Genomic DNA, 25,529 nt, shown 5'->3' with positions numbered 1-25,529 from the left:
ACCTGCTCACATGCACGGCTAGGGAGGGCATGCACAACCACGCATCGTCGCCGTCGCTTCCTCTTTTCAGCTCCTCCCTCCTTCTATGTTGTTGTTACATGTGTTTGACCATTTTGTCCTATAATTCCAACTGGCCACATCGCCACTCCCTGCCTCCCTTATATCACCACCACCACCACCACTCTTAGCTATCGATTTGGTGGATTTGGTCAAACATCCTTGAGGGGAGCACTTGAACAACTCACCCTTCCGTCATCCCTCGATAGAGTTTAATGAGTTTCCGTTGCTCTACATTTTCAATCTATAGTGCGATAGTAGAGATTTTTGCTCGTGGATGCTGGGATTGGGTCGTGACCCGTCACTTACATGTGGATCTTAATGTATCAAAGCTAGTAACCACATGCATCATACTTGACACGGTGTGTCAACTTGATACCTATGGTGCGAGACCTCATACATATAAGTATTGGTTTGGTACCCGGTTAGTATCAGATGACCTCTGGTATTGGTATCTATAAGTACTAAGTATGATATTTAGGTTCCATATCGATGTCATGAACTATCTCGTTCCTCAAATGGTACGACGTTCTATATATCTTTCCTACATTGGAAAATAATACAGAAGATGTGACTAGGGATCGGTCACCCGATCCAAATCTGCAAAAATCGGGCGCTGACGTCAGCATGACGTCAGCGCCACTCATACGTGCAAAACTACTTTAAATTAATTTTTCTCTTAAATTATTTATCCAAATCATAATTCGATTGCACCATTAAATTCGTTGCAATTAAATCTTTAAAACAAGACCACACATGGATATATTCCGACGAAATTTTTTTAGCTTATTATTGATTTTTTTTTAAAATGTTGCACAATGTTCCACCAAGTATATCGGAATTGTTTCACTAAGTAGATTGAAAATGTTTCAATCGTTTAAATCGGGTATTGTTTCATCTTATATAAAAACAATGTTTCAGCAAAAAGCGAAAGAATGTTTCAGTTCACTGCAACATTAGATCTATACATAGTGAAACACTGTGAGTACATTAGGTGTAACAAAAAATGAAACGAATTCCCTTAATACAGGGTTTCCAAAATATGTGGGTGATTTATTGCAAAAGAATGTTTCGTTCACTACAACATTAGATCTATACATAGTGAAACATTGTGAGTACACTAGGTGAAATATTTTTGGTGGATAAAAAATGAAACGACCCTTAATAGAGGGTTTCTAAAATATGTGGGTGATTTGTTGCAATGGAGTATATGGTGCGGACCAAGGTAATAAATAGCATATAGTGTGTTTATAGCGGATTAGTGTCTGGCAGCAGATTGCGGATAGCGGGCGCTATTGCGGACGCTAAGTTCCAATAGCGAAATTAAGAAAAATAACCATAAATTTAGATTGTATATCAATATTAACATAAAGTTTCACTTAAAATTTAAAATTAGACTGTTTAATTACTGCTACATTTCATAACATAAAATTTATGAAATAACATATAGATATATTAGATAAAGAAGACAAACAATGCTAAATTATTCTATCCATGCGTGAAACGCTCCGTTTGAGCATTATAGCGATCTAACAAAGTCAATAGCGGGTTGTTATAGCGGTCGCGAAGCGCTATAGCAAGCTGCTATAGCGGTCGTGGAGCGCTATAGCGGCCGCTAAGTTCCAATACGCTCTATGCAGTCCGCTACCTTGTAGCGGTAGCGGTAGAGCTCCGCTACTGCTATAGCGGGCGCTACGAACGCTATTTATTACCTTGGTGGAGACACATGGTATGGGGGGCAGAGAATGTGGTGGGGCCAGGTGCCTGCATCACGCGCGTGGGGGGCGGGGCGCGCAGGGGAGTGCCCGATCTGCTCCACCCCCGCCGGTCGCCCGGTAGCCAGCATTTCCGAAAGGAAAAAGTACGAATTACCTCCCCCCGAACTATCGCGGTCGTCCGAATTACCCCCTGAACCACAAAACCAGACATTCTTCACCCCCAACTATGCAAACCGGACAAATTACCCCCCTCGACCCAATCCACGGTGGTTTTAGACTATGTGGCGTACACATGGCAGTCCGGTCAGCATTTTATTTATAAAAAAAAGTGGGACCCACATGTCACACACACTCTCTCTCCTATCTCTCTCTCTCACTCTCTCTCCTCTCGGCAATGGCGGAGGAAGCGAGCGCGGGAAGGCGAGGCGAGCGCGACGGTCCGTCGCCCGTCGCCGTCGTCACCTCGAGCCCCATCCGCGCGCCGTCACCCCGCGCCGCCTCGCCTCCTCTGCCACCACTCTCGCCTCATCTGCCGCCGTGCTTGCCTCCTCTGTCGGAGCCGAGCGCGTGCAGGCACAGGTGCCGCCACCGCCGCCGTGGCACGAGCAGGTGGCGGCGCGGGGCATGGTGGCGGTGCTGCTCACCACGGGGATCATCCCCACACTCAACGTCTCCGCCGTGCTCCTCGCCTTCCTCGCGCTCCACGGCTGGACGCGCGCGCCCGCCCTCCTCCCCAGCGGCGGCGCCTCAAGCCCCGTCCGCGCGCCATCACCCTGCGTCGCCCCGCCTCCTCCGCCGCCGTCTCGCCTCTCCTCGAGAAGCGCGAGCTCCCGCCGCCGCTCGCCTCCTCCCTGCCCTGCCCCGCTGCTCGCCTCGCCGTCGCCACTCGTCTCGCCTCCGCGCTCGCTGCCTCCGCCGTCACCTCGCCTCGCCTCCCCGCGCTCGCTGCCTCCGCCATTGCCGAGAGGAGAGAGAGAGAAAGTGTGTGAGAGAGATAGAAGAGAGAGAGTATGACATGTGGGTCCCACATTTTTTAAAATAAATAGAATGATGACTGGACTGCCACGTGTACGCCACGTTATCCAAAACCACCGCGGATTGGGTCGAGGGGGGTAATTCGTCCGGTTTGCATAGTTGGGGGTGAAGAATGTCCGATTTTGTGGTTCAGGGGGGTAATTCGGACGGCCGCGATAGTTCGGGTGTAATTCGTACTGACGGAGCGTGGGGCTCCTCACCGGGAGACCGCGCGGGCCCCCCTTTGCCGGTTCGGCCGGGGGCGCTGGGTGAGGTTCTAAGCCCTTGATCTGTGGAATGGTTCGCGAAAGAGCAAATGCGCAAGACACGAGCGATGTAGACAGGTTCGGGCCGCTGAGAAGCGTAATACCCTACTCCTGTGTTCTGGTGGATCTGTGTATGAAGGAGTTACAAAGAGCTGGAGAGCAAGAGAGTTCAAACTCTAGAGCCCCTCTCCCTCCTCTTTTCTCCAGTCTACCAGCTCCGGTCCTCTCTCCTTTTTTTCTCCTTCCGTCCGTCCCCTCTTTTGGTAGGCATGGTCCTCCTTGTATATCTCAAGGGGATACCACATACACCATTTCTACCTACCCTTCTTTTGGGTGGGGACCCATCCTACTTTGACCAAAACTTGGCTTGTACCTTCGTCTGACACCGGGATAACCCTGTCCTCCCTCATTAATGGGCGGAGATTTACAATGGCTGCTGTCCGAATGACCCTCCGATGGGATGGGTCATACCAACCTCCACTCCGCCGGAAGCAGGTGCAACGTGGAAGCACGGTTGTTTGCTGATGACGCGACCGGCGTCAGACCAGTCACAGACCGGTCATTCTTGTCCACCACGCGTCAGTTTAGCATGCTACACGTATGCCCTTCTTCATACAATGACCTCCTTGCAATGGTTGCGATGAAGCCTGGAATGTATCTGGCCGGGGCTGACGTGCCAACTCCAGGAGTTCCCACGCCGGCTCCGGCTAGGGACGAGTGTCTGGAGGCTCTCATCATTCCGACGGGACGGGGCGAGGCGTGTGTCAGGCCGCCTGTTGCCACCTAACCCGCGATCTGACCGGTCTGTGACCGGTCACACACTGCGACCGATCACGGACCGGATAAGCATGCGCTATGCTGCATTAAATGCGGCGTGAGGCGCTCGTCCAACCCACAATAAACGCGGTTAGGTGAGCGCCGCTGTGCTCACCTAACCCACACACGTGGCGCCAAACCCTCAGGGGGTCGGGGCGCCCCAGCCCTCGGGGGGTCGAAACGGGAGCGGCCCGACCCCTCGGGGAGATAGAGGGTGGGGCGGCCTCATCACCCTCGGGCCCGACCCCCCCGAGGGGGTCAGGCCACGTGGGTGACCGCGGCTGCCCCAAACCTCTAGTCAAGATATCCCCGGTCCCATGTCACCGGCACGTACCTTTTCCTTTCCGAAATAATAGAGGAGGAGTTTTGGGTCCGGTACCGCGGTGGTGCCAACATGTTCGAAGAGACCAGCCCACATATTAGTTACGGCCTACAATAGACTTTCGGTTAACCGACATATCGCGGCCCAAGCAGATGCTTGCGCTTGCGCTACCGTCTCCGTCTCAATCCCCAATTCCCCATCACCCTTATTAATGATCCAGGATCCAGGTTTTAGCCGATCAATTTGCTCCAATCTCACAATTTCTCCGCCTTCTCGTCCTCCTCGCCGAACCACCCCCATCGACCCACACAACCAGCGAACCGGAAGGATTTCACTCAGCTGAGTTTCCTGCCTCCATCCCCACGGCGATGGCGGAGGAGGCGAAGAATCTGGAGACGGCCCGGGCCGACCGCTCCGTGTGGCTCATGAAGTGCCCGACCGTCGTCTCCCGCGCCTGGCAGGAGGCCGCCACCGCCGCCGCCTCCTCCTCCTCCTCCTCGGACGCCGCCGCTGGCGCCAACTCCAACTCCAACGCGAACCCTAACCCCGTCGTCGCCAAGGTCATCGTCTCCCTCGACCCGCTCCGCTCCGAAGATCAGCAGCTCCAGGCAAGCCGTTGATCCGTCTCTCCTCCCGGCCCACGCTGTTCGCTCCTGTTCCGTGCGCTCGGTCGATTTATTCGTGCACGTGGAGGGTGGTTTCGTTTCCCCCTTCTATTATGCTGCTTCAATTTTTAGGGTAGTTCAATGGTTGGGGCGAGATGTAGCGGTTTGATTTGGATTGGGGGACCTGTTTGATGTGGAAGGTTAAGTTGATTGGTTGCTTTATCATAGATTGCCACATTCTGAAATCCAAAACAAGACCAATGGATCATTGCTATTGATTTTGTGCTTTTAAATGCTAACACTAGACAGTTTGCTTCAATTTCCATCTCATCATTGGTTAACTCTGTATTGTGTATTTCACTGGCCATGGTGGCTAAGCAATCTTGTTGCAACTTAAACATTTTTGAATTCAAGCAATTAGTACATGTGTTGTTGCAGAATATATTTCTTTGATAAATGATTATACTACAATTCTTCTTATAGTTTTTGGGAGAAAAGCCCAAAGCAATTTGGAGGCATAAACCAACTACTGTTTGAGCGTTTGAAACCAAAATGAATCTTAAAAGGTTTTAACAGAATGTAACTTTGTAATTAACTTCAAATGATTTGTTATGTTGCAGCATAGTTAGGATTACATCCTTGTTTCCTTGACGTTTAGATATGTTCATGCCTTAAAAGCAGAAGCTACTGTCATGGATTTGCATTTTCTGTATTCTTGTATAATAGTAGAAATTGACTTACGGCTTCTATACTTGTACACACACCCAGTGCCTGTTTCTTATATGTTGTTAGTGAAATAACAGTTCAAGATGGAGATGGCTCAAACAGGCAATGGCAATACACCAAAGAGTTACTCCTTGAACATGTTCAAGGATTTTGTGCCAATGTGTGTCTTTTCTGAATCCAACCAAGGTAAGAATACCAGGCTTTCTCTTTATTTACGATGCTTGCATGTATTTCTCCTTTGATATGTGAGACTTTATCACTAGCAATTTCTCATGGTTGATGTGCAGTTCATTTTTATTCCAAATACAGTCTAGGAATAGCGTTGTTCAAATGGTCTACTAAGCCGTATTACTAAGCTATATCGAAGGAATTGGTGCACTACCTGTAACTGTATACTTGCTGGTTAGGCTGCTTAATTGGATTGTTTAGGTCATGCGACCACTACTAGGTGGGTGAGCAACAAAAAAATACATATTGCCCATTTTTGGAATATCATCTGGGAATATGTAAAATATAATCTGCATTCGTACTTTCCTAGACTTTAATGCACTGAGCCAGATGGGAGAGGTCATTTAGTTATAGAGTTCTGGGTTATGATCTCACTATTTGTATGGGGGTGTCTGTGGGTAATTGCCTTGGATCAGGTTCTGATTACTATCTACATATTGGCTTTTCATCAAACGTTGATGTTGTTACTATCAATATTTTTTTTTGTTCTAATACACTATTGAAACTGTGTTCTCAACGTATGAAACTATCTTCTTTTTCTATAAGTTTGTATATGATCTGGAATTTTTATCGGAACACATTATTGATGTTTCAATTCTTAATTTACTCAATTTCTGCATTACTGAGGACCTCCTTGAAGTTCTGCTGTCTGCTGGAAACTTCATATGGCTTGCGTCTACCGACATATCTTACGTGCATTCATCACATAGGTGTTTGCATAAAGATTTGGTTGGCACAGGATCATGCTACATTGAATATCCCATATGTGGTTGATGAATTCTTTGGTTTTAGCTTTGCTAATTCTGTTACGTGGAAGAAGTTCAAGGGCAACAAACATTTTCTTTTGTCATGTTCTTGCCATTTCAACAATTTTTTCATTCAGTTCTTTTTGGTGTTATACCTTGTAAAGTCTTATTGGCATTTTATTTGCTGTATTTTGAAGTCATTGTGGTATAATCTCCTCTACTACATATGCTATAGCGACCTTATGGGAAGGACTATGCTTCTTCATTTCATATTTGGGTTAGGAAGGCTTTGTGTTGATAGTATTTTTCACGGCTTGAAGATAACATGGATTGCAATCTGTTTGCTCTGTAAACATAGTATTAACTTATTTGATACACTAAATCATCAACTCCTTGTTACAGGGAAGCTTTCATGCGAAGGGAAAGTCGGGCACAAATTTGACATGGAACCGCACAGCGATAATCTTGTGAACTATGGGAAGTTATGTCGTGAGAGGACTCAAAAATCTATGATTAAAAATAGAAAATTGATGGTAGGAGTTTTTATGATATTATATATGCCATATTGATCTGCTTCATATGGTAGAAGTATTTATTGTACAGATTCACCTTTTGCCCTTGTCTGTTTTTAGGTACTTGCGAATGACAATGGAATGAGCATGAGGCCGTTGCCTGGCTTGGTGGGTCTGATGTCTTCTGGTCCAAAAGTAATCTTTCTTCAGATAACAATGCCATGTTTCATGTATTTTTTTTCCTATGTTGATAGTTTATCGGATCCTGTTAACTAGCACAGTTCCTTTTCCCCTCAACTATCAACTGCTCCGCAGAAACATTTTAACTTACTTTTTTTAAACCAATCTTTCTATTGGCAATGTAGATCTATAATGAAGGGTCTATAATCTATTGTAAGTTTTTTTTTCCCAGCAGAAGGAGAAGAAGCCACTACCAGTAAAACCATCAGACATGAAAAGAACGAGAAGGGATCGCAGGGAACTGGAAAATATCTTATTCAAGCTTTTTGAGAGGCAGCCGAATTGGTCTCTTAAGAATCTCATGCAAGAAACTGATCAACCAGAGGTATTTTTTCTCAAGTTATCCTAATTATGCCGAGGGTGGAGCATTTGTTAAGAAATTGCTAGCACCAACTCTAGTTATTGCATGTTCTGATATCAAAGCCTCAACTCTCCCGGCTTGTTTCTGTGCAGCAATTCTTGAAGGAGATATTGAATGATCTGTGTTTCTACAACAAAAGGGGTCCAAATCAAGGGACGCATGAACTTAAGCCTGAATACAAGAAATCTACAGAGGACGCTGATGCTACTGCTACTTAGAAGTCTTATGCTTCGGTCTACTAGATAGGAGTCCTCGTCCAGTGTGGACTCCAATCCGTTACTTGCTGCGTTCAAGGAAATCTTGGATACTTCGTTTATAGTTTGTTTCTTGAGAAACATATTTTGTACGCATCAAGCGATACATCTTTTGGTGTTACTGGCGGCCATATCTTAGACCCAGATTTCGGGGACTCGATATATTCGTGTCCATCAGAGTTTAGAAACAAGGATGTTGAAATTTGTGTGTATAATGTATTTTAGCTCTTCTAGGCAAACTAACATGATGATTTTCATGATCATTAAACACCTTGACCTACTCTTCCCTGCATATCCCTCTTTTCCATGGATGTCAGGCTGGGACGAAACCAACTGAGATCCCTTGCAGTACTGCAATAGTACCACACAAATTTTTGACCCTTTTAAAAAACTAATTTTAATTTTACAAATAAACCGTTGCCAAAACTTATTTCAAAAATGATACTTTTTTTCAGCGTCAAATCACCCGGCGCTGAATTTAGACACCTCAGCGCCACGTCAACTGGCGCTGAATGCCGTACTATCGCGGATGGGAGGCTAAGTCAGCGTGCTAACGCACATTCAGCGCCACGCTATTTGGTGCTGAGGTGTCTAAATTCAGCGCCACATGATTTGGCGCTAAACAAAAGGTTATTTTTGAAATAAGTTTTGGCGGCGGTTCATTTGTAAAAATAGTTTTTGCAAAAGGTCAAATTGTCAAAATTTATGAAACTACCATGTATATCTTGTTGCATAAATAGATCTTGTCATCATTTGTTAGGCCCTGTTTAGATTTTAATCTTTTTTTTTCAAACTTCTAACTTTTACATCACATCGAACTTTCTTACACACACAAACTTCCAACTTTTCTGTCACATTATTTTAATTTTTTCAAACTTCTAATTTTAGCATAGAACTAAACACAGCCTTAGCGCCAAAATCCGGGCAAACCTTGGCATAGTCAAAATTTTGATAGGTGCAATTTGTTGTTTTCAAATTTCGTCGAGATCACAAAATTTGGTACCTCCCGAACATCGAACTCGCAACGAATCAACGAGTCGAGCTCATTCTAGTGCAGATGAAACTATAGATAACTGGATATACCGTCTGTTCCATTCCAAAATGCTCAAATGAGAAACTCAGCAACGCCCGGCGCCGTCGGCGAGTTGGCCGAGCTGGTCTTGCCGTGGCTGCCGCCGCAAGACCTCGCCGCTGCGGCCTCCGCCAGCCGCGCCCTGCGTGCGGCCGCTTCCAGCGTCAGCGCCGGCCGCGCCGCCGACGCGGCGCACGGGCTGGAGCCTCACCCCATCCCCTTCGACAACCTCGTCGACGGCAAGCCCTACGCCTACTTCCTCTACACCCCCTTCTCCCTCACCCCGTCCTCCGCCTCCGCCTCACCCCGCCGCGCCCAGCCGTGGGGGCGCACGTGGGCACGACCGCCAGGCCCCACATGGCCTCGCTCCGACCTAGGCGGGTTCCCCTCGTCCGGGTGCGCGTGCGCTCAGGGGGCGTGCGGCGGCGCGCGGGGGTGCCCGTGCGCTGACCCGGAGGCTGAGGCGGTCGGCTTGGGGTCGGAGGCGGGGATGGGGAGCCTCAGGGAGTGCGGCGACGGGTGCGCGTGCGGGCCCTCGTGCGGGAACCGGCGGACCCAGCTCGGCGTCACGGTGCGGCTGCGCGTCGTGCGCCACCGGGAGAAAGGGTGGGGGCTGCACGCCGCCGAGGTCCTTCGCCGCGGGCAGTTCGTTTGCGAGTATGCTGGTAATGCAACTCTTTCCCCTCTACTCCGTATAAATTATAAAATGATCTGTAAAATTTATCACACCATAAATGCTCCATGCCAAATTTGCCTTGTTATTGCACCAGTGAATCGTAATGAGGAAAGCGATGTCATATGTTAATTCTTTTACCGAAAGTTGTTGATTTCGTTTCATCCTTCTATATCCATTAGAAATGGCGGTGTAGAAAGATATTACAGAAAATGAATGGTTTGGGAGATGCCTCTGCGTTCCTATGCAGCTGGGCTCTGGTTGCATCTCAACATGGCATAGTAGTGCTATATATCTCTCTCCTTGTATTTTAGGTGGTTGTGTTGTTGTGTTGTTGCTATTCGATCATTTCAACGCATCAAGGAAATGAGACAACTCAATAATTAGTTGCTCAGAGTGCAGCTCTTTTCTTCTCATATGGATAGCCCATGTTCCATTATTTTCTACAACAAAGATAGGTTTTAACATTCCTTTTATACATATAATCCTAGTTCTTAGAGGGCAAGCTCTTACTAATGTACCCAGGAATTCATGTCAAGAGCATTTGCAGTCAGGCATCATAGGAGATTAAAGAATCATGCATTTTGGGTGTAAATGTGGTTGGAAATAGGTATCAGTATACATAATTAAGGTTATAGATTTAGACTAAGAAATATCAAGTTTCCGGCTTATCGGAACACAATAGTTCAGACATGCACCGGCAATACAGCTTTGCAAGAGGTCACATGGGGATTTACAATTGCCTTGTCATTATTTGTGTACTTTGTTGTTAAGAAAACTGTAGTTTGGAAATGAACACCCTGGGTCATTGAAGATTGTTGTGACTGCTCATCATCTTTATCACCTTGCCAAATTCTTATGCGGTTGCCATAGGCTTACTCATGCTTTCCATCAGTATTCATTAGGATTAAAGTGTCATTCTTTTACTAAAACTGTAATATGCTCATTATTTGTGCTTTACTAGCATTTGAATTCTTTTCTGGGTAGGGAAGATTTGCACTGCAAATTGTTTACACTGTTTCAGTTGTTCTTAGGTTTGGTTGTTGTAGGCTTGTAGCAGGAGGATTGACTATATCTGGCCATCATTTCATAGTTATTAACAGGAAAGATGATGCAATGGTTTTATGATTTGTAATAATTGGATGGGGCTGATTGGACATTATCCTTATGCCATCTCCGTTTAAACTCATTTTTTTTTGTGATTTCCATTTTGCTCTGCTCTATAATTTGAGTATTTGACTATTGGAATTGATATCTAAGCTATTGTAACTTACTTTGACTATCATGTCTATTTTTTATTATAGGTGAGCTTTTGACAACTGAAGAAGCAAGGAGGCGGCAGGGGCTATATGATGAGCTTGCCTCTGTCGGTAAGCTCTCTCCTGCACTCATTGTCATACGGGAGCATCTACCTTCTGGAAAAGCATGCCTAAGAGTTAACATTGATGCAACGAAAGTGGGGAATGTGGCTCGTTTTATCAATCATTCGTGTGATGGAGGCAACCTGCATCCTGTCTTAGTTAGGAGCTCAGGCTCATTGCTCCCAAGACTCTGCTTTTTTGCTGCTAGAGATATCATCGAAGGAGAAGAGCTCACCTTCAGTTATGGTGATGCTAGACTTAGGCCGAATGGCTTGCCGTGCTTTTGCGGTAGCTTGTGCTGTTCCGGCCTACTTCCTTCGGAAGAGACATAATGCCATCATTTGTAATTGAGAATTTCCTGATGTGGTGCTGCCAGAATAATATTGGCATGGCATCAGGACGAGTAGACGGTACCTCAGTACCTGATGAGTGATGACTAGTGCTTTCACAAATTCAGTGTACACTATGCATGCTGCCTTGGCCGTTTTCATGACCCATTCTGTAACTTTTATCTGACACTCTGAGAAAACGACTTGCAAGCTATGCATTCTTTGCTCATAGCATAGTGTACCGCAAGTTACCGGAGGGTAGAGAGTCTTTTGGTAGGGATGTTCTTAAATCCTACTAGTAAAATGCAATTCATGCTGGCAGTTGGGCATGCATTTCCCGCTTCAGGAGTCAGGAGGTGATGAAGATGAATCCTTTGACAAAGAAGACTCCTGGAGAGAGTGGAGGACTCAACAGAAAAACAACCTTGTGCCGTTGCAATCCTTTATCCAAAGCACACTTCCGTTTCCGCTTTCCCTAGCGTTTGTTTCCTCTGTGCAGCAACCGCAGCTTATGCCAATGCCACCATTGCCCATGCCCCATGTTCCATTTGCACTAGCTTTGCAAGTGTTGTCAGAGTAACACGATCGGGCTTCGCATATGTGCTGTCCTATGATCCCGTATTCCTGATCCATATGTCAATTGAGTCTTTTACTGAAGAATCCTAGGATTTTGCTGTCTGAGCTGTGTGCCTGTGAGCTTGAAGCATCCCGGTACATGGCAGCATCACTTGGGGTCTTGGGCTATATGGCATAAACGACTCCCGAGCTAACACCCTCCTCTTCCCTCTCCCCGTGAGATCCGCACGCGCAGCACCCGCATGAGGAGCGCCTCCGCGCGACATGGCCCTCATAAATCTTGCGTGCCTCGGTAACAAGACGATTGGCCACGCCGCGCCGCGCGCGCCCACGCGCCGGGCCGCCACGGCTCAGTGGCGCGCCACGCGCGCGCCCATTTTAAAAACCCCTCACTTCCGCCTTGGTACCCCCGCGCGCGGGCGCTGGCGCTGGCGCACACGCACGCACACATGCATGCAGCGCAGCCACCCGGCAGCAGCAAGCGCCGGGGCGCCGTGGAGCGGCCAGCTAGCGGCGCGGGCCTGCAGGCGGAGGAGGCGTCGTCGGCGGGGCCCGGGGCGCCGTGCGGGGCGTGCAAGTTCCTGCGGCGCCGGTGCGTCCCGGGGTGCGTGTTCGCGCCGCACTTCAGCGGATGCGGCGGCAGCGGGGTGGGGGCGGGCGTAGGAGGGAGAGGGAGGGAGCGCGGCGCGGCGGAGTTCGCCGCCGTGCACAGGGTGTTCGGCGCCAGCAACGTGGCGAAGCTGCTGTCCCGGGTGCCCGCCGCGCTGCGCCGGGAAGCGGCGCGCACGGTCTGCTACGAGGCCCAGGCCCGCATCGCCGACCCCGTCTACGGCAGCGTCGGCACCATCCTCGCGCTCCAGCACCAGGTGGCGCACACGATCTGTTTGAAAACTGGAACAGCAACGAACACACACAATTCACAGCCTCCTCTACCAGTCATAAATCAAGAACAAATTCATGTCACAAACACAAACTGACACAAATAATATTGACCCCTATGAAAAATTCCGTTCTTCTGATTCGAAACTCCATTACGCGAGACGACAGGTATCTCTCCTGCAAGGGCAGCTCTCCGTCCTGGAGTCTCAGCTCTTCAACCTGCGGGTGGCCTTGGCGAGCGCGCACCCCGACACGCCGCCGCAGCACTTCGTCGTGCTGCAGCCGGCGCACTCCGCGGCGTCCACGCTGAACCAGGTGGTGGTGAACTACGACGACCTCCCGCACGCCGTGGATTTCATGGACGCGGAGCCCGCCGCGCTGAGGGGACTAGAGTCTCTCCAGCTCTCGCAGCCACTGCAGCGGGAGGAAGACGAGGGCCACCGAGACATGAACCTCTTCTCGGACAGTGTAGGACAACGGCAGCTGTAAAATTACCTGTGCAATTGCATGATTAGGTGTCTCTGTGGCTAGTACATTCACTCTTGAGTTGGACCACATTGTGTGATTTGAGAATTGCGTGGGATCATCAATCATGAATATCCGTATTCTAATTTGATCAATTCCTTCACGCGAATTTCATGTTCGTGAAAATTATACATTTTATATGCGCCTTTTTACCCTGTGAATTATGAAAAAACTATGAATGGTAGCGATCCAAACTAGGAGCCAAAAATGAAATAATCCAGTGTTCACAAAAACCGATCCGTTCTCATCAAAACCGCACTGTGTTTTGTGAAAGTGAAACTATTGGTTGTTGATTTCTAAAAACCAATCAATTTTTGCTGGTTTTCGCACGATGTTGACTTAAAGTCAGTCCTTTTAACTGATTTTCGGTATGTTTAGCATAAACTCGTGGGAAATATCAGAAGATGAAGATAGAGAGGATGACTTTCATGGAGAGAAGCATCAAATGTCTATCCTATGATCCTATCCTATCCTATCTACACAAATCTTCTCATTTACACACCAATTAACAAATTTTATTAAAAAAATATAGAAAAAAATTGTACAAACACTTCTAATAGTATTATACTTATGTGTAAAGTCATAATCTCAAATTCATTATATTTTAGCCAAAAAAGGATAAAAAAATTATAACAGTTTTGAGAGTATAAATATGTGAGATTCTGTCTTTTTTGTTGCTCCCTGTATATAATGGATTTCAAGATGAGACTTCACACATAAATACAATACTACTAAAAGTATATATATAATTTTTTTTCTAGATTTTCTAGTGAAATTTAGTAGTTGATGTGCATAATATGGGGGTGTTTGGGAGAGACACACAAAACCATAAATCCCTAGAAGAGGGACTTATATTTTTATATTTTTGAGAGAACACCTCCTATGTATACGAGAAAACTTATGTGCATAATATAGGTTCCTCTGCAGAAGCTACAACTAAATGCAGAGGATTCGGCTCCCACACTATCAAAGTACTGGAAGTTTTAATAGATGAGATCTCGTGGGCTCAGTCCAAGTCCAGTGCAGGGGACCAAAGAAAGGCACTACTCCGTCGTGAAGGCTAAAAAGGGAGGGGGATCGAGGCGAGAGGAACGCCACCGAACCCAAACCCCATCCAATCAAAAATTCGTACGGGAGAGCTCTCGATTTGATCGCCGCGACCGCGAGGATGTACAAGTCGCGGCTGCAGGAGCTGTGCCAGCAGCGGCGGTGGGCGCCGCCGGAGTACACCCACCGGTGCGCGGGCCCCGCCCACGCCCCGCTCTTCGGCGCCACCGTCTCCGTCAACGGCGTGGAGTTCCGCACGCCGGAAGACGCCGCGCGGTCGGCCAAGGAGGCGCACAACATCGCCGCCAAGGCCGCCTTCGACCACCTCTCCTCCCTCCCGCTGCCGCCGCCTCCCCCTCCCTCCGGTGAGTGCCATCTTCCGTGCGGAAAAAAATAAAAAAAAAATCCCCCGCATTTCTTTGTTCCTTGGATTTTTCGGTGGAACCTTCCTTCATATAGGAATCGAACCTCGGGGAGCGGTAGGAGGACTAGATTTGGGTAATTTGGTTGCTTGTAGTTTGAGTTAACTGCGAATTCTTTACCTTTGATGGGAGGCCTGAAGAAAGAGGCACGAACCATTTGGTTATTTACTGGGATTTTTTTTGTGTGAAATGGCAAACCGAGAGTTAGTTTCTTGGCGACTGCAAAGTTTACAGGTGAACAGTGAACTGATTACAGATTAATGGTAAATTGCAGCGAAGGGAAATGCTCAATTGCTCATCAACTTCCCACTTGAAAAAGTAGGAGTAGTACAAAGCGTTCATGTAGGTAGATGTACTCACCGGTACACATCAGTCTTTGATTTGGCATTGAAGAAGAGTTACTGCACTCCACTCAATGCCCCAATGAAATCTTGCACCATAATAGCTAGTCGATTCCTGAAGGTAGCAAAAGTTTGGTGAGAGCATAAAGAACGGATTGTCTTTTCTTTGTGGATCAGTTTTTTTCATAAGTTCATGTGCATCTTTGTTGATTATTATTACTAAACTATAGGAAGGAAGGTCGAGCACATGCATGGGAACCTTATTTAATGTTTCATGAAACTCCTTTATTTTAAAGAAGTAAAAAAAACCCCGCTAATGCTTATATATGCATAATATGTGTGAGCTTCTTTTTGTGTCTGTTACTCTTGTTTTGAACTTGTGACATAGATTTTTTTTCCGACTAGTCATTGTATATTTGAATATTATCATTGGAACTTCTAAAAGATGCCTTCGAACAAATATATATTTGAAACAACTTATTTTGGCTTGCGTAATTAGCTGCATTGTCTAGCTTATTTGTTCAGCGCCTGTGATCTGCGAAAAGGATCACATGTGTTTGTTTGTGGAACAATTTAGATGTTGGGGATATGTACATTATCTTTTTTTTTCTAACTGGTGTACAAGCACTGACATGGAAAGGTTGGATTTAATTGAGTTCGTGAATGTTGGAAATGGAGATCTCGGCTTACTTTGTCCTAATTGTCCTGATCCTTATAACATAATGTTAGAAAACACTTAGATCAGATGGGAAAATGATAAAACTATAGAGATTAAATAGATCCATTATTAAATAACACTTCAATGTTGCTACTGTAATGTGCCCGTGAGGACTGTCGAAATTAATTAGCTCATATTTCTCATCCTTCTTGTGCATCCATGTTAGATTGCAATGAAATACAAAGAACACAATTTTATGTTCAGTAAAAACGATCTATACATTGCAATATTCTTGATCAATACTAGTACATTACGCTAAGTTCTTTCTTGTGTCTTGTCGCATGCTACTGAATGTTTACAGTATTGCAAATGTATTGCAGCGAATGTCGCACAGGCATGCACATCAATATATTGCAGTATGAATCATCATTTCTAAAAGACATGGATGTGTGCCTGTAACTCAAAGTCTAAACTATTATAGTAGCATTCCATGCTGAGATGTCCATGCAGTAATCTTTAGTTTGTTGTCTTCTGGTGAAACCATTTTCCATGCACTATGGTCCATGTGGCTTGAATTAGTATCCAATACCTGTTATAATCTGAACTATGGTCCACAAAATCAACGGTTGGATGTTGTTCTTTCTCTGGGATTTTCTATCGTACTTATCTATTTTTTTCTTAGGGATTCCAATCGATGTTTGATGGACTTTTAGTATATAATAGGTAACATTTGTAGTTGCGGGGTCTAAGAGCACCGTGTACTGGCATGGTGTAAGAAAATTGTTGTTTTTCACTTTTATATTCTCTATATTTCTCATATTGAATGATTTTTCCTATTGCAGAAAACCAATCTTCTTACAAAAGTCAGTTGCAAATTTATGCTCAGAAGAAGGGCAAACTGTTGCCTTCGTACCAAACAATTCGGGAAGGTCCAGGTCATGCATCTCGGTTCAAGTCAGTAGTGACTGTAGATGGCAAAGCATTTGAAAGTCCGGAATACTTTCACACAGTTAAGGAGGCTGAATCCGCTGCAGCAAAACTTGCTCTTATGTCCTTACCTCAAGAAGCAAGCTCATCGGAGCAAGTGCCGGTTAGTCAAGCTTATTACAATTCACTATTTACTAACGAACCATCAATGTCTCTTTGTATTATCAGTAGACTTTGGGCTTATGTTTTACCTATTTTAAGGGGGTAGTTAGAGAATACCCAGGAGCAATGCAATAAGTAAACCAAAACCATTAACTTGTTCCTCTGGTACATACTGAAACAGTGAGTTTTGGTCTACCTTAATTGTACAATGTAAATATAGGGGGAAATACTTTTTTAAAGGGAATCCTTGACTCCTTGAGTGCTTATAAATAAAATAATTACCAAAGTGTATGTTCTAGTTATCTAGTATGCAGTAAAACAGTGCTTGCTCAATTTCCGTACTAATTTGATGCCTTTTTCTACCTTATAGGTCCAGCCATTGTCATACAAGAATCTTCTACAAGAATTAGCTCAGAAACATGGCTTTTCCTTGCCTGTCTACAGCACAACTTCAGATGGATCAGTGCAGGTACCTATGTTCAAATCAACTGTGGTATTTCAGGATGGAAGTTTTCAGGGAGAACCAGCAAATACTAAGAAGCAAGCAGAGATGAATGCTGCTAGGGTTGCTTTTCAACATTTTGAAGACAGTAAGTCATTTAAGCTACTGAAATAATGAGACTCGGATTAGGAGCAAACCTGCCAAGTACCTTTAGGGTTGTAGTTCTCTTGACTAGTTTGTTACAAAACTGGTATTTCAATTTAGAAATTTTGTTTTAGTTAAATTCGACTCTGCCAATTATTATCTCAATATTTTGAAACATTGACTGCGGTACTAGCCAGTATCCTAGTATGTGTTGGGTACTTGGCAGCTCCAATACATCAGCTGTCATACCAGACTTTACCTTCAAGATCATCTATAATTATTATTATTTTTGTGTCTTTTAGGAAGAAAAAATGCTCTTTCTTCCACTGTTCTAAGAGGACCGCATTTGGGACAAGGAACAGTGCACATATCTGCTGGACAAGTCAAGATTGCAGAACCTGTTTTTTCAGTTCCCCTAGCATCAACAGCTACAAGCCACAGTGCAACTGGTGCTAGTGAGCTTTCTTGCTACCTTCCTTTTCCCCTTCTGTTCATGTTATATTTGCACTTAAAATAATTGGCATGCAGAAACTTAGCTTAGTGTGGGTCTTCTTTTGAATCCATTTTCTGGTTCGATGTACTGTTTAAGAATGTTATATTTCAATACAAGTATTCAACATCTAGTTACATACTTAGTTAATTGTGAATCTTATTCATTTAGGAGGTACTAATGTACTGTGTCTGGTTTTAGAATTGTTGTATATGCATGAATGCATCCCATATTCTTTATTGTGCCATTGGCATGAGCTTAATTTCTTCTGCTTTGCTGTGGCTTTTCTTCAGTGATCATGCATTCCTGCTGCAATTGGTCATGGTATTAGTTAACAAGTTCTGCATGCCACGAAACACATATAAATCATTTACCTTTGCTTTTGTTCTACTTTTGTATGGTTGTTAGTTCTCTTATGTGCATTTGGCATGCTGTGAGCCTGTGAATCAGTGATCTTGTATGCTTCATTTTGCGTATATGAAACTCTTGGACTATTGTGGTTATGTGCTTTTTCTGTATGGTTAATTTGCAGCAGATCGTGATTATCACTCCCTTGGCTCCACTAATCCCCTTCCAATTGCTAAGTCTACAAACTGCGCTGATGTACATATCCAACCTTGTGAGTTCAAAGATGAGAAACCGGCCTTTCCAGAGCCAAAGACCGTGCTTGAAGTAATGGACTCGTCTCCGGAGCTCACACCGTTGGAAGATGCCTACTCAGCCCCTGTAGCCTCAACCAGTACTGTCAGTTCTAGTGGATGCGGCTCTGACCCCTTAGCCTCAGCCAGTACTGTCAATTCTACTGGATGCGGCTCTGTCCCCTTAGCCTCAGCCAGTACTGTCAGTTCTACTGGATGCGGCTGCTCCTTGTTAACTAACCGAGTCCAGGTCTATCCACGCCGTCCTGACCTGGTATTGCCGGAGGGCGCGACCGTTCTTCCTTTCAGTGACGATGTTTGGGTGGCAGTCAGCCTACCTACTCTCAACCATTAAGGTATTCTGAACTTCGCAATTTTGCCTCAAATTTTAACTTGTTCCTGTCCGTTGTCTGCTCGCTAATGAAGTTGTTCCCTCTCCAAATGCAGGCAGAAGAAAACTACGCCTTAGGAACGTTGCGGTAGACAAGAACTGGAGCCGGTGCTTTTGTGAAGTTGTAGCTTCTGCCAAGTTTAATTTACCTCAGGCGTAGTGCTAGCTGGCAAACGGAACATGTCCATGCTGCAGGAACCATGGTTATTAGCTTCGATGTTTAGACGGATGAACTCTTGTATCGTATCTACCTAATTAGTTGCCCAACTATCTTAGCAGCAACGTGAATTGAACTTCTATTATAGTTCCCAACCTTAATTAACCGTGTTATATGTTTTTTTTATATAAAAAAACAACTTAACTTTGTTGGACTATCGGTTGTTTGAGGTTTTCGTGCTTCCTTGCTGAATACATCATTTTTTTCATTTTGTTGAGACGCTGAGTTGCTGATATGCCTATGAAACTTCCATGCAGGCATGTCAAAGGGCATTTTTTTCCTTCATATTTTCTCTAGCCTCCAGTTGAGAGACAATTTCCAAGAGGAAAAAGGGCTCCAGTTTAGAAATCGATCCCTGTTTTAAGGGACGTTTGCATGAATTTCCTATGCAAGATAATGTTCTAAACGTGCCTGGAAGGAGTCCCCGTTATTGCTTTGCCATGTTTCTTCTACTTTCCCCAAAACACCGTGCCGACTGGCGAGCGTGCGAACGGGGCTATATTGCATATATCCGGTTGGATAAATAGGGCGGGTAAAAAATATCTTTCTCTAAAAAAATGTGGTTATATAGGGAGAATTTACTATTTGCCACTCTCTCAAAATGCCAGTGCTCAAATGCCACTCTCCCAAATTTTCATTCCCAAATGCCACCCGGGCCCATATGTCAGCCTCACTCTCTATTCAAACAAAAGTGATGCGGGACCCGATGATGAGTGAGGCTGACATGTGGGCCCGGGTGGCATTTGGGAATGAAAATTTGGGAGAGTGGCATTTGAGCACTGGCATTTTGAGAGAGTGGCAAATAGTAAATTCTCCCTGGTTATATATGACTTTGGTCGTATACGTAATACGAACGTGGATACGCCTCCATATATCCCGCCTTCCAGCTCACAACACAACACAGCAGCATTAATGACGCCGGTCTACCCAGTCCAACGGTGCGCGTTAACCACCGGACACCACAGCGAGCAGAGCGCCGCTGTTCTCTTCCGCTTCTCTCCCTGAGCTCGGCCTCGTGTCACTGACGTCGTGTATGAGAGGAAGGTGGTGAGCTCAGCAGCTCAGGCTCAGCTCGCAGTAGGGAGCAGACGCCGGCCGCATCGCCCCCCTTCGCGTTTCGCTGCTCCGAGGTAAGGGGAGCAAAAAAACCCCAACTTTACTCTTCTAACCTCGCTTCCAAGTTCCAAGCAATCACCACGGCCGCCGGCCACAGCTGCTGCATGTTGCTCGCCTTCCTAGATCGGTTAATATTGTACTAGGAGTGAGATTTGGGCGGTGTCACTTCTCGCCCTTTTTTTTTTCTACTATGGATTTGGCGGTGGCCGTGACAGTCTGTAGAAGATACTCCGGTTGGCTATGGGGGAATTCTGTCTTTAAAGACCAAGGGAATGTTTTTGACATTGATGGTTTTTTGGTCGCTGGGTCATGTCCATTGATCTGTTGAGTTAGTTTATTTGGGGTTTATTTGAGCACAGCGACGGGTGATGATGCTAGGAGTATCAATTTAGCTTTTTTAATATATTTTGCTGGGAAGTGGGAATTAGTGATACAGTTCTTCACATGCATGGTCTGAAGGTCACGATCATTGACCTGCCGAAAACGCCTTTTGTGCCCAGTGTAGTACCTGAGGTACCTCTGTTAGCCTGTTTATTGATGTTTGGACATGTAAAATGCACTTGTATGGATAGTAGTTCTGATTTGGGGGTGGGGAGGCTAAAGTGAATGCAAATTCTCAATGTACTTACATCTGTTTTTAAGTGCATTATGGCACATAGACCTGGAATTGCACATGTATGGACAGTAATAGAGAGGCTAAAATGAATGCGATCGCTCCATGTTTTATTTCCCCTCTATGGAAGACCAAGCATGCAAACAGAATGCATGATATGTGACTAATATAAGCTGGAAGAACTAACCGTATTTTTTCTGAATTCAAGGTGAAACGGCAATGCATGATTGGTGCTGTGTCAGCCTCAGTCCTTGATTATTTCCACAGAGAAAACGCATAATGCGCCTTGTTTCTAGGAAGTTAGTCAGGGCTTAGTCCTAGTTTTGCAAATTCACATTGAGGCACTTCATTTCCCGATCTTCTTTCTTGATTTTAGCTTTCTGCCATGCTACTTTTGTTGATTTTCACCAGGACCTATCAGGTTAAGAATTCGGGAGAAATATTTGGAAATTCTCAGGCATGATATGTCCCAAAATTTCTTTGGCATGCGTTCTTCTGCTCCTATGGTTTACCTCAACGGGAGATGCAGCATACATGAAGTACCTGGATCCAAAGCAACCCACCAACACTAGAATCAAGGACCTTATCAGTAGGATGACTCTTGCAGAAAAAATTGGCCAAATGACACAGATTGAACGTGGGGTTGCATCTGCAGATGTCATGAAAAACTACTTCATAGGTAAGTCCTTTATCAACTCTTACTAAGTAGATCTGTACGTAAGTGAACTTTATTTGACTGACATGTGGAATATTTGCTGTCTTGCTTCTGATGAGGTTGTTTGAAATAGAAGAATAATGATTAGTGAAGCCTTCTTCTGACACTATTGAGCTAAAGCTACCATTATGGCATTGTCATCTGCAAAGTTGTGGCTATGCGCACCTCAATTATAATTTTTTGTGTTGTTTTCTAGGTAGTGTATTGAGTGGTGGTGGAAGTGTCCCTGCTCCCCAGGCTACTCCTGCAGTTTGGGTGAACATGGTAAATGAATTCCAGAAAGGCGCCTTGTCAACACGTCTAGGAATACCTATGATCTACGGCATTGATGCAGTTCATGGTAATAACAATGTCTACAATGCCACCCTATTTCCTCACAACATTGGGCTTGGAGCTACAAGGCATGTGTTCTAATAATCTATACTTTCGTGTATTCATTTTGTTGTGTGAGTGCGTGTCAAACATTATCTTTCTTTGTATTAGGGATCCTGACCTCGTAAGGAGGATCGGCGAAGCAACTGCTCTTGAAGTACGGGCAACAGGCATTCCGTACACCTTTGCTCCATGTATTGCAGTAAGCACACGCACGCTGTAGTATTGTTGCTGTTATGCATTGGATCTTCAGTGGAGCATGTTGCAATTGCATGAGTATATGGCTATATGTACCATTCTTGATTCATTAAGAGCTTTGTTGACCAAAAATGCTTCATACAATTTGGTTCAGGTTTGTCGAGATCCACGATGGGGCCGATGTTATGAGAGCTACAGTGAAGACCACAGGGTAGTCCAGCAGATGACAGACATTATACTTGGTCTACAAGGAGATATCCCAATAAATCATACCAAGGGAGTTCCTTATATTGCTGGGAAGTAAGATATTTTTTCTCATTGGTGCTATAAATGATATTGTAGATGTAGGCCATTGTATGGAGCATGTGCATGTTGACCTAAATAAGTAAAGCTTATCGGCCTAAATGAGCACCTTTTATTAACAATATACTTTTTACATACATACGTATGTAATAGTTAGTGGCACATCTACATTGCAAAAGCTATAGGAAAATAATCAATGTCAATGTCAAGTTGCAATGTGAAGGTTTTCTGTCTTATGTCTCAGCTTATGGCTTTTAACAGGGATAAAGTTGCTGCTTGTGCTAAGCACTTTGTTGGTGATGGTGGAACTCATAATGGAATCAATGAGAACAACACGATCACTGATGAACATGGGCTTCTAGGCATTCACATGCCCCCATATTATGACTCTATTATAAAGGGTGTTGCTACTGTTATGGTTTCCTATTCAAGCTTGAATGGTGTCAAAATGCATGCCAATCATGATCTGGTTACTGGCTACCTGAAATCCAAATTGCATTTTAGAGTTAGTATTAATAATAAGCAACTTATTTAAAATTCCTCTTATGTGATAAAAAACTGACTCTTCATGCTCTCTGATCGCAGGGATTTGTGATATCAGATTGGCTAGGAATAGACAGGATAACGTCACCACCTGATGCAAATTATACTTACTCTGTGCAAGCTGGAATAAATGCTGGTATTGATATGGTATGTGAATTTCTTTCAAGAAGATTAGTTCATATTTTCATACTAGCTACAATAAGCATGGTTTAGTTTAATTTTAGTCAACATTCATATCATGATACTGGAAGTGGAACTGGTCTTACTACTTTTTTTTTGTGGGGGGAAGTCTTAATACTTATTATACCAATATTAAGCTGGAAGTTTATTTCGTTCTTTTTATTCAGAAAAAAAGAATACATCATTTCATCTCCATAACAGGTCATGGTGCCATTCAATTACACCCAATACATTGATGATGTGACATCTCTTGTTAAGAAGGGTATTATCAATATGAGCAGAATTGATGATGCTGTCAGGCGTATCCTTCGAGTCAAATTTATAATGGGCCTATTCGAGAACCCTTTAGCTGATCTTAGCTTCGCAGATCAGCTTGGAAAGAAGGTTGATAACTACAACATGCTGTATACTCCACAGAGTAAATTTCACAAAACTACAAATACTTTGGTTAAATTATCACAAAACCATAGATTTAAAGTGATGTAACACAGAACTACATATTTAACAATAAATTTATCACACAACTATAAGTTTAAGGCTAAGTATCGCAAAACTACAGATTTAATAATAAAATTATTATCACAAAACTACAAATTTTGGGGTTTAAATCCTTAGCACTAATGTTATGTTGGACTTATAATTGTTTTAAATTTTGTGATTAAATTATCATTAAACCTGTAGTTTTGTGATAACTTTGTTACTAAATCTGTAGTTTTGTGATATTCTACCTTAAATTTGTAGTTTTGTGATAAATTTAGTGTTAAATCTGTAGTTTTGTGATGTATCAAGTTAAATCTGTAGTTTTCTGATAATTTGATCAAAGTATCTGTAGTTTCGTGAAAATTACTCTACACAATTGACAAGTTTGGAAATCATCCAAGTAAATGAGTAACTAATTTAACAGGAGCACAGAGATTTGGCTAGAGAAGCCGTCAGGAAATCACTTGTTCTATTAAAAAACGGCAACTCTCCCAATCAACAATTCCTGCCTCTACCAAAGAAAGCTAGAAGTATCCTTGTAGCTGGAAGCCATGCTAGCAATTTGGGCTACCAATGTGGCGGGTGGTCAATTGAATGGATCGGAGGTAGTGGAGATATTACTGTAGGTATGTGTTTTTTCTATATATCATATATTCTTTTCTTTTAAAACGAATAAATCTACTATTTCAGGTTCTTATTTGCTAAATTCAACTATACTTAAGAAAAGCTATTTTGATTTTTTTTCCTTACTGTAATAATTAAATGCATTTATTCTGTTCAGGTACAACAATTCTTGAGGCCATAAAGTCCACTGTCGCTGATTCAACACATGTTGTCTACTCTGAGAACCCTGATGAAAGCTTCATGAAAAACAATGACTTCTCATTCGCTATTGTTGTTGTTGGTGAGCGAACATATGCTGAAACAACAGGTGATGACCCAGAACTCACCATCCTAGACCCTGGTACAGACACAATCCGAACAGTGTGTTCCACAGCTAAGTGTGCAGTGGTTATCATCTCTGGTCGGCCTGTTGTCATTGAACCATATCTTCCAATGATGGAAGCGCTCGTCGCAGCTTGGCTTCCTGGAACAGAAGGTCAGGGTGTTGCGGATGTACTGTTTGGGGACTATGGCTTCACCGGGAAGCTCCCACGCACTTGGTTCAAGTCTGTTGACCAGCTGCCCATGAATGTTGGTGACCTACACTATGATCCACTCTTCCCTTTTGGTTTTGGTTTGACAATAAATTCATCGCAGCCAGGGTAAGTAATTTCATCAATCATCCACACTAATGCAGCTCAAAATCTAATCCTAAAAATCTGAAAGGCACACTAGTTCGAATCAATGCTTTGTGGTTTGACCTTCATATTGTTTCATGTTTTCAGGTTCTCTGGTGCTGACAGACTGAGAGATAGGAATGGGGGGATGATATACGTTGTGTTGAGTTTGGTACTGTCAGTAATACTGATGCATGCTTCGGGCATAGGTATATTTTAACTCGAGTTGCCCTTTCCTAGTCGTAGTATGGTTCCACATCAAGTGCTCCATGCCTCCATCGTTATACGTTGTATGTACTAGCTCTATGGAGATTTTTTGATTGCAAAGATGCATTTATCCCTAAAGCTAGGTGGGTCAGTGGGTGATAAGCAGATTTGTTCTTTCACGGTTTTACCAAATTATGTGTGGTTATAATAGAGCATTTTTATCTAGGGAGGACAAAGTAGATGGATTATGCTCTGCAAATACTGATGGGCCTACAGCACTTCTTTACTCTCCGTACCATGTGACACTCCACAGAAAGTAAAGGAATATTAAAATGTGGGTAAGAAATTGATGGGTTTGAATCA

At 44.2% G+C, this 25,529-nt stretch overlaps 4 protein-coding genes across 12 annotated transcripts; all 4 read left to right on the top strand.

Moving 5' to 3' along the window:
- The first annotated feature begins 4,429 nt into the window (after positions 1-4,429).
- On the top strand, positions 4,430-8,157 carry LOC9270266 (transcription initiation factor IIF subunit beta). Of its 2 annotated transcripts, none has more exons than XM_015774417.3 (6): positions 4,430-4,801; positions 5,602-5,710; positions 6,901-7,031; positions 7,131-7,205; positions 7,426-7,575; positions 7,704-8,157. In XM_015774417.3, exons 1-6 carry the CDS (start codon positions 4,562-4,564, stop codon positions 7,827-7,829), a joined length of 831 nt encoding a protein of 276 aa, XP_015629903.1. In that variant the 5' UTR covers positions 4,430-4,561; the 3' UTR covers positions 7,830-8,157. The 2 variants fall into 2 exon arrangements, with proteins under 2 accessions (XP_015629903.1, XP_015629827.1); XM_015774341.3 differs by having other exon boundaries at positions 7,423-7,575.
- An 806-nt stretch (positions 8,158-8,963) lies between these two features.
- On the top strand, positions 8,964-13,375 carry LOC4324706 (LOB domain-containing protein 20). Of its 2 annotated transcripts, XM_066304363.1 has the most exons (3): positions 8,964-9,602; positions 10,915-10,980; positions 12,924-13,375. In XM_066304363.1, exons 1-3 carry the CDS (start codon positions 8,975-8,977, stop codon positions 13,268-13,270), a joined length of 1,041 nt encoding a protein of 346 aa, XP_066160460.1. In that variant the 5' UTR covers positions 8,964-8,974; the 3' UTR covers positions 13,271-13,375. The 2 variants fall into 2 exon arrangements, with proteins under 2 accessions (XP_066160460.1, XP_015630092.1); XM_015774606.3 differs by lacking the exons at positions 8,964-9,602; positions 10,915-10,980 and adding an exon at positions 12,197-12,742.
- Positions 13,376-14,193: 818 nt separating this feature from the next.
- On the top strand, positions 14,194-19,351 carry LOC4324620 (double-stranded RNA-binding protein 1-like). Of its 4 annotated transcripts, none has more exons than NM_001428143.1 (6): positions 14,194-14,692; positions 16,591-16,838; positions 17,208-17,427; positions 17,726-17,878; positions 18,446-18,907; positions 18,999-19,351. In NM_001428143.1, the coding sequence occupies exons 1-5, from the start codon at positions 14,449-14,451 to the stop codon at positions 18,904-18,906; spliced, it is 1,326 nt and encodes a 441-aa protein (NP_001415072.1). In that variant the 5' UTR covers positions 14,194-14,448; the 3' UTR covers position 18,907; positions 18,999-19,351. The 4 variants fall into 4 exon arrangements, with proteins under 4 accessions (NP_001415072.1, XP_015639215.1, XP_015639140.1 ...); XM_015783729.3 differs by having other exon boundaries at positions 14,374-14,692; positions 17,726-17,872; positions 18,449-18,907; positions 18,999-19,316; XM_015783654.3 differs by having other exon boundaries at positions 14,374-14,692; positions 17,726-17,872; positions 18,999-19,316.
- A 748-nt stretch (positions 19,352-20,099) lies between these two features.
- Positions 20,100-25,529, top strand: LOC4324619 (uncharacterized). Of its 4 annotated transcripts, none has more exons than XM_015766977.3 (12): positions 20,100-20,289; positions 21,310-21,567; positions 21,800-22,004; positions 22,087-22,177; positions 22,328-22,473; positions 22,738-22,981; positions 23,062-23,166; positions 23,401-23,583; positions 24,104-24,305; positions 24,461-24,944; positions 25,068-25,168; positions 25,393-25,529. In XM_015766977.3, exons 2-12 carry the CDS (start codon positions 21,348-21,350, stop codon positions 25,404-25,406), a joined length of 1,995 nt encoding a protein of 664 aa, XP_015622463.1. In that variant the 5' UTR covers positions 20,100-20,289; positions 21,310-21,347; the 3' UTR covers positions 25,407-25,529. The 4 variants fall into 4 exon arrangements, with proteins under 4 accessions (XP_015622463.1, XP_015622462.1, XP_066161397.1 ...); XM_015766976.3 differs by having other exon boundaries at positions 21,300-21,567; XM_066305300.1 differs by having other exon boundaries at positions 21,097-21,567.

Source organism: Oryza sativa, chromosome 1, assembly GCF_034140825.1.
Source record: "Oryza sativa Japonica Group chromosome 1, ASM3414082v1".
In the NCBI taxonomy this organism is placed as follows: Eukaryota; Viridiplantae; Streptophyta; class Magnoliopsida; order Poales; family Poaceae; genus Oryza; species Oryza sativa.
This window is presented reverse-complemented; position numbering and strand designations above follow the sequence as displayed.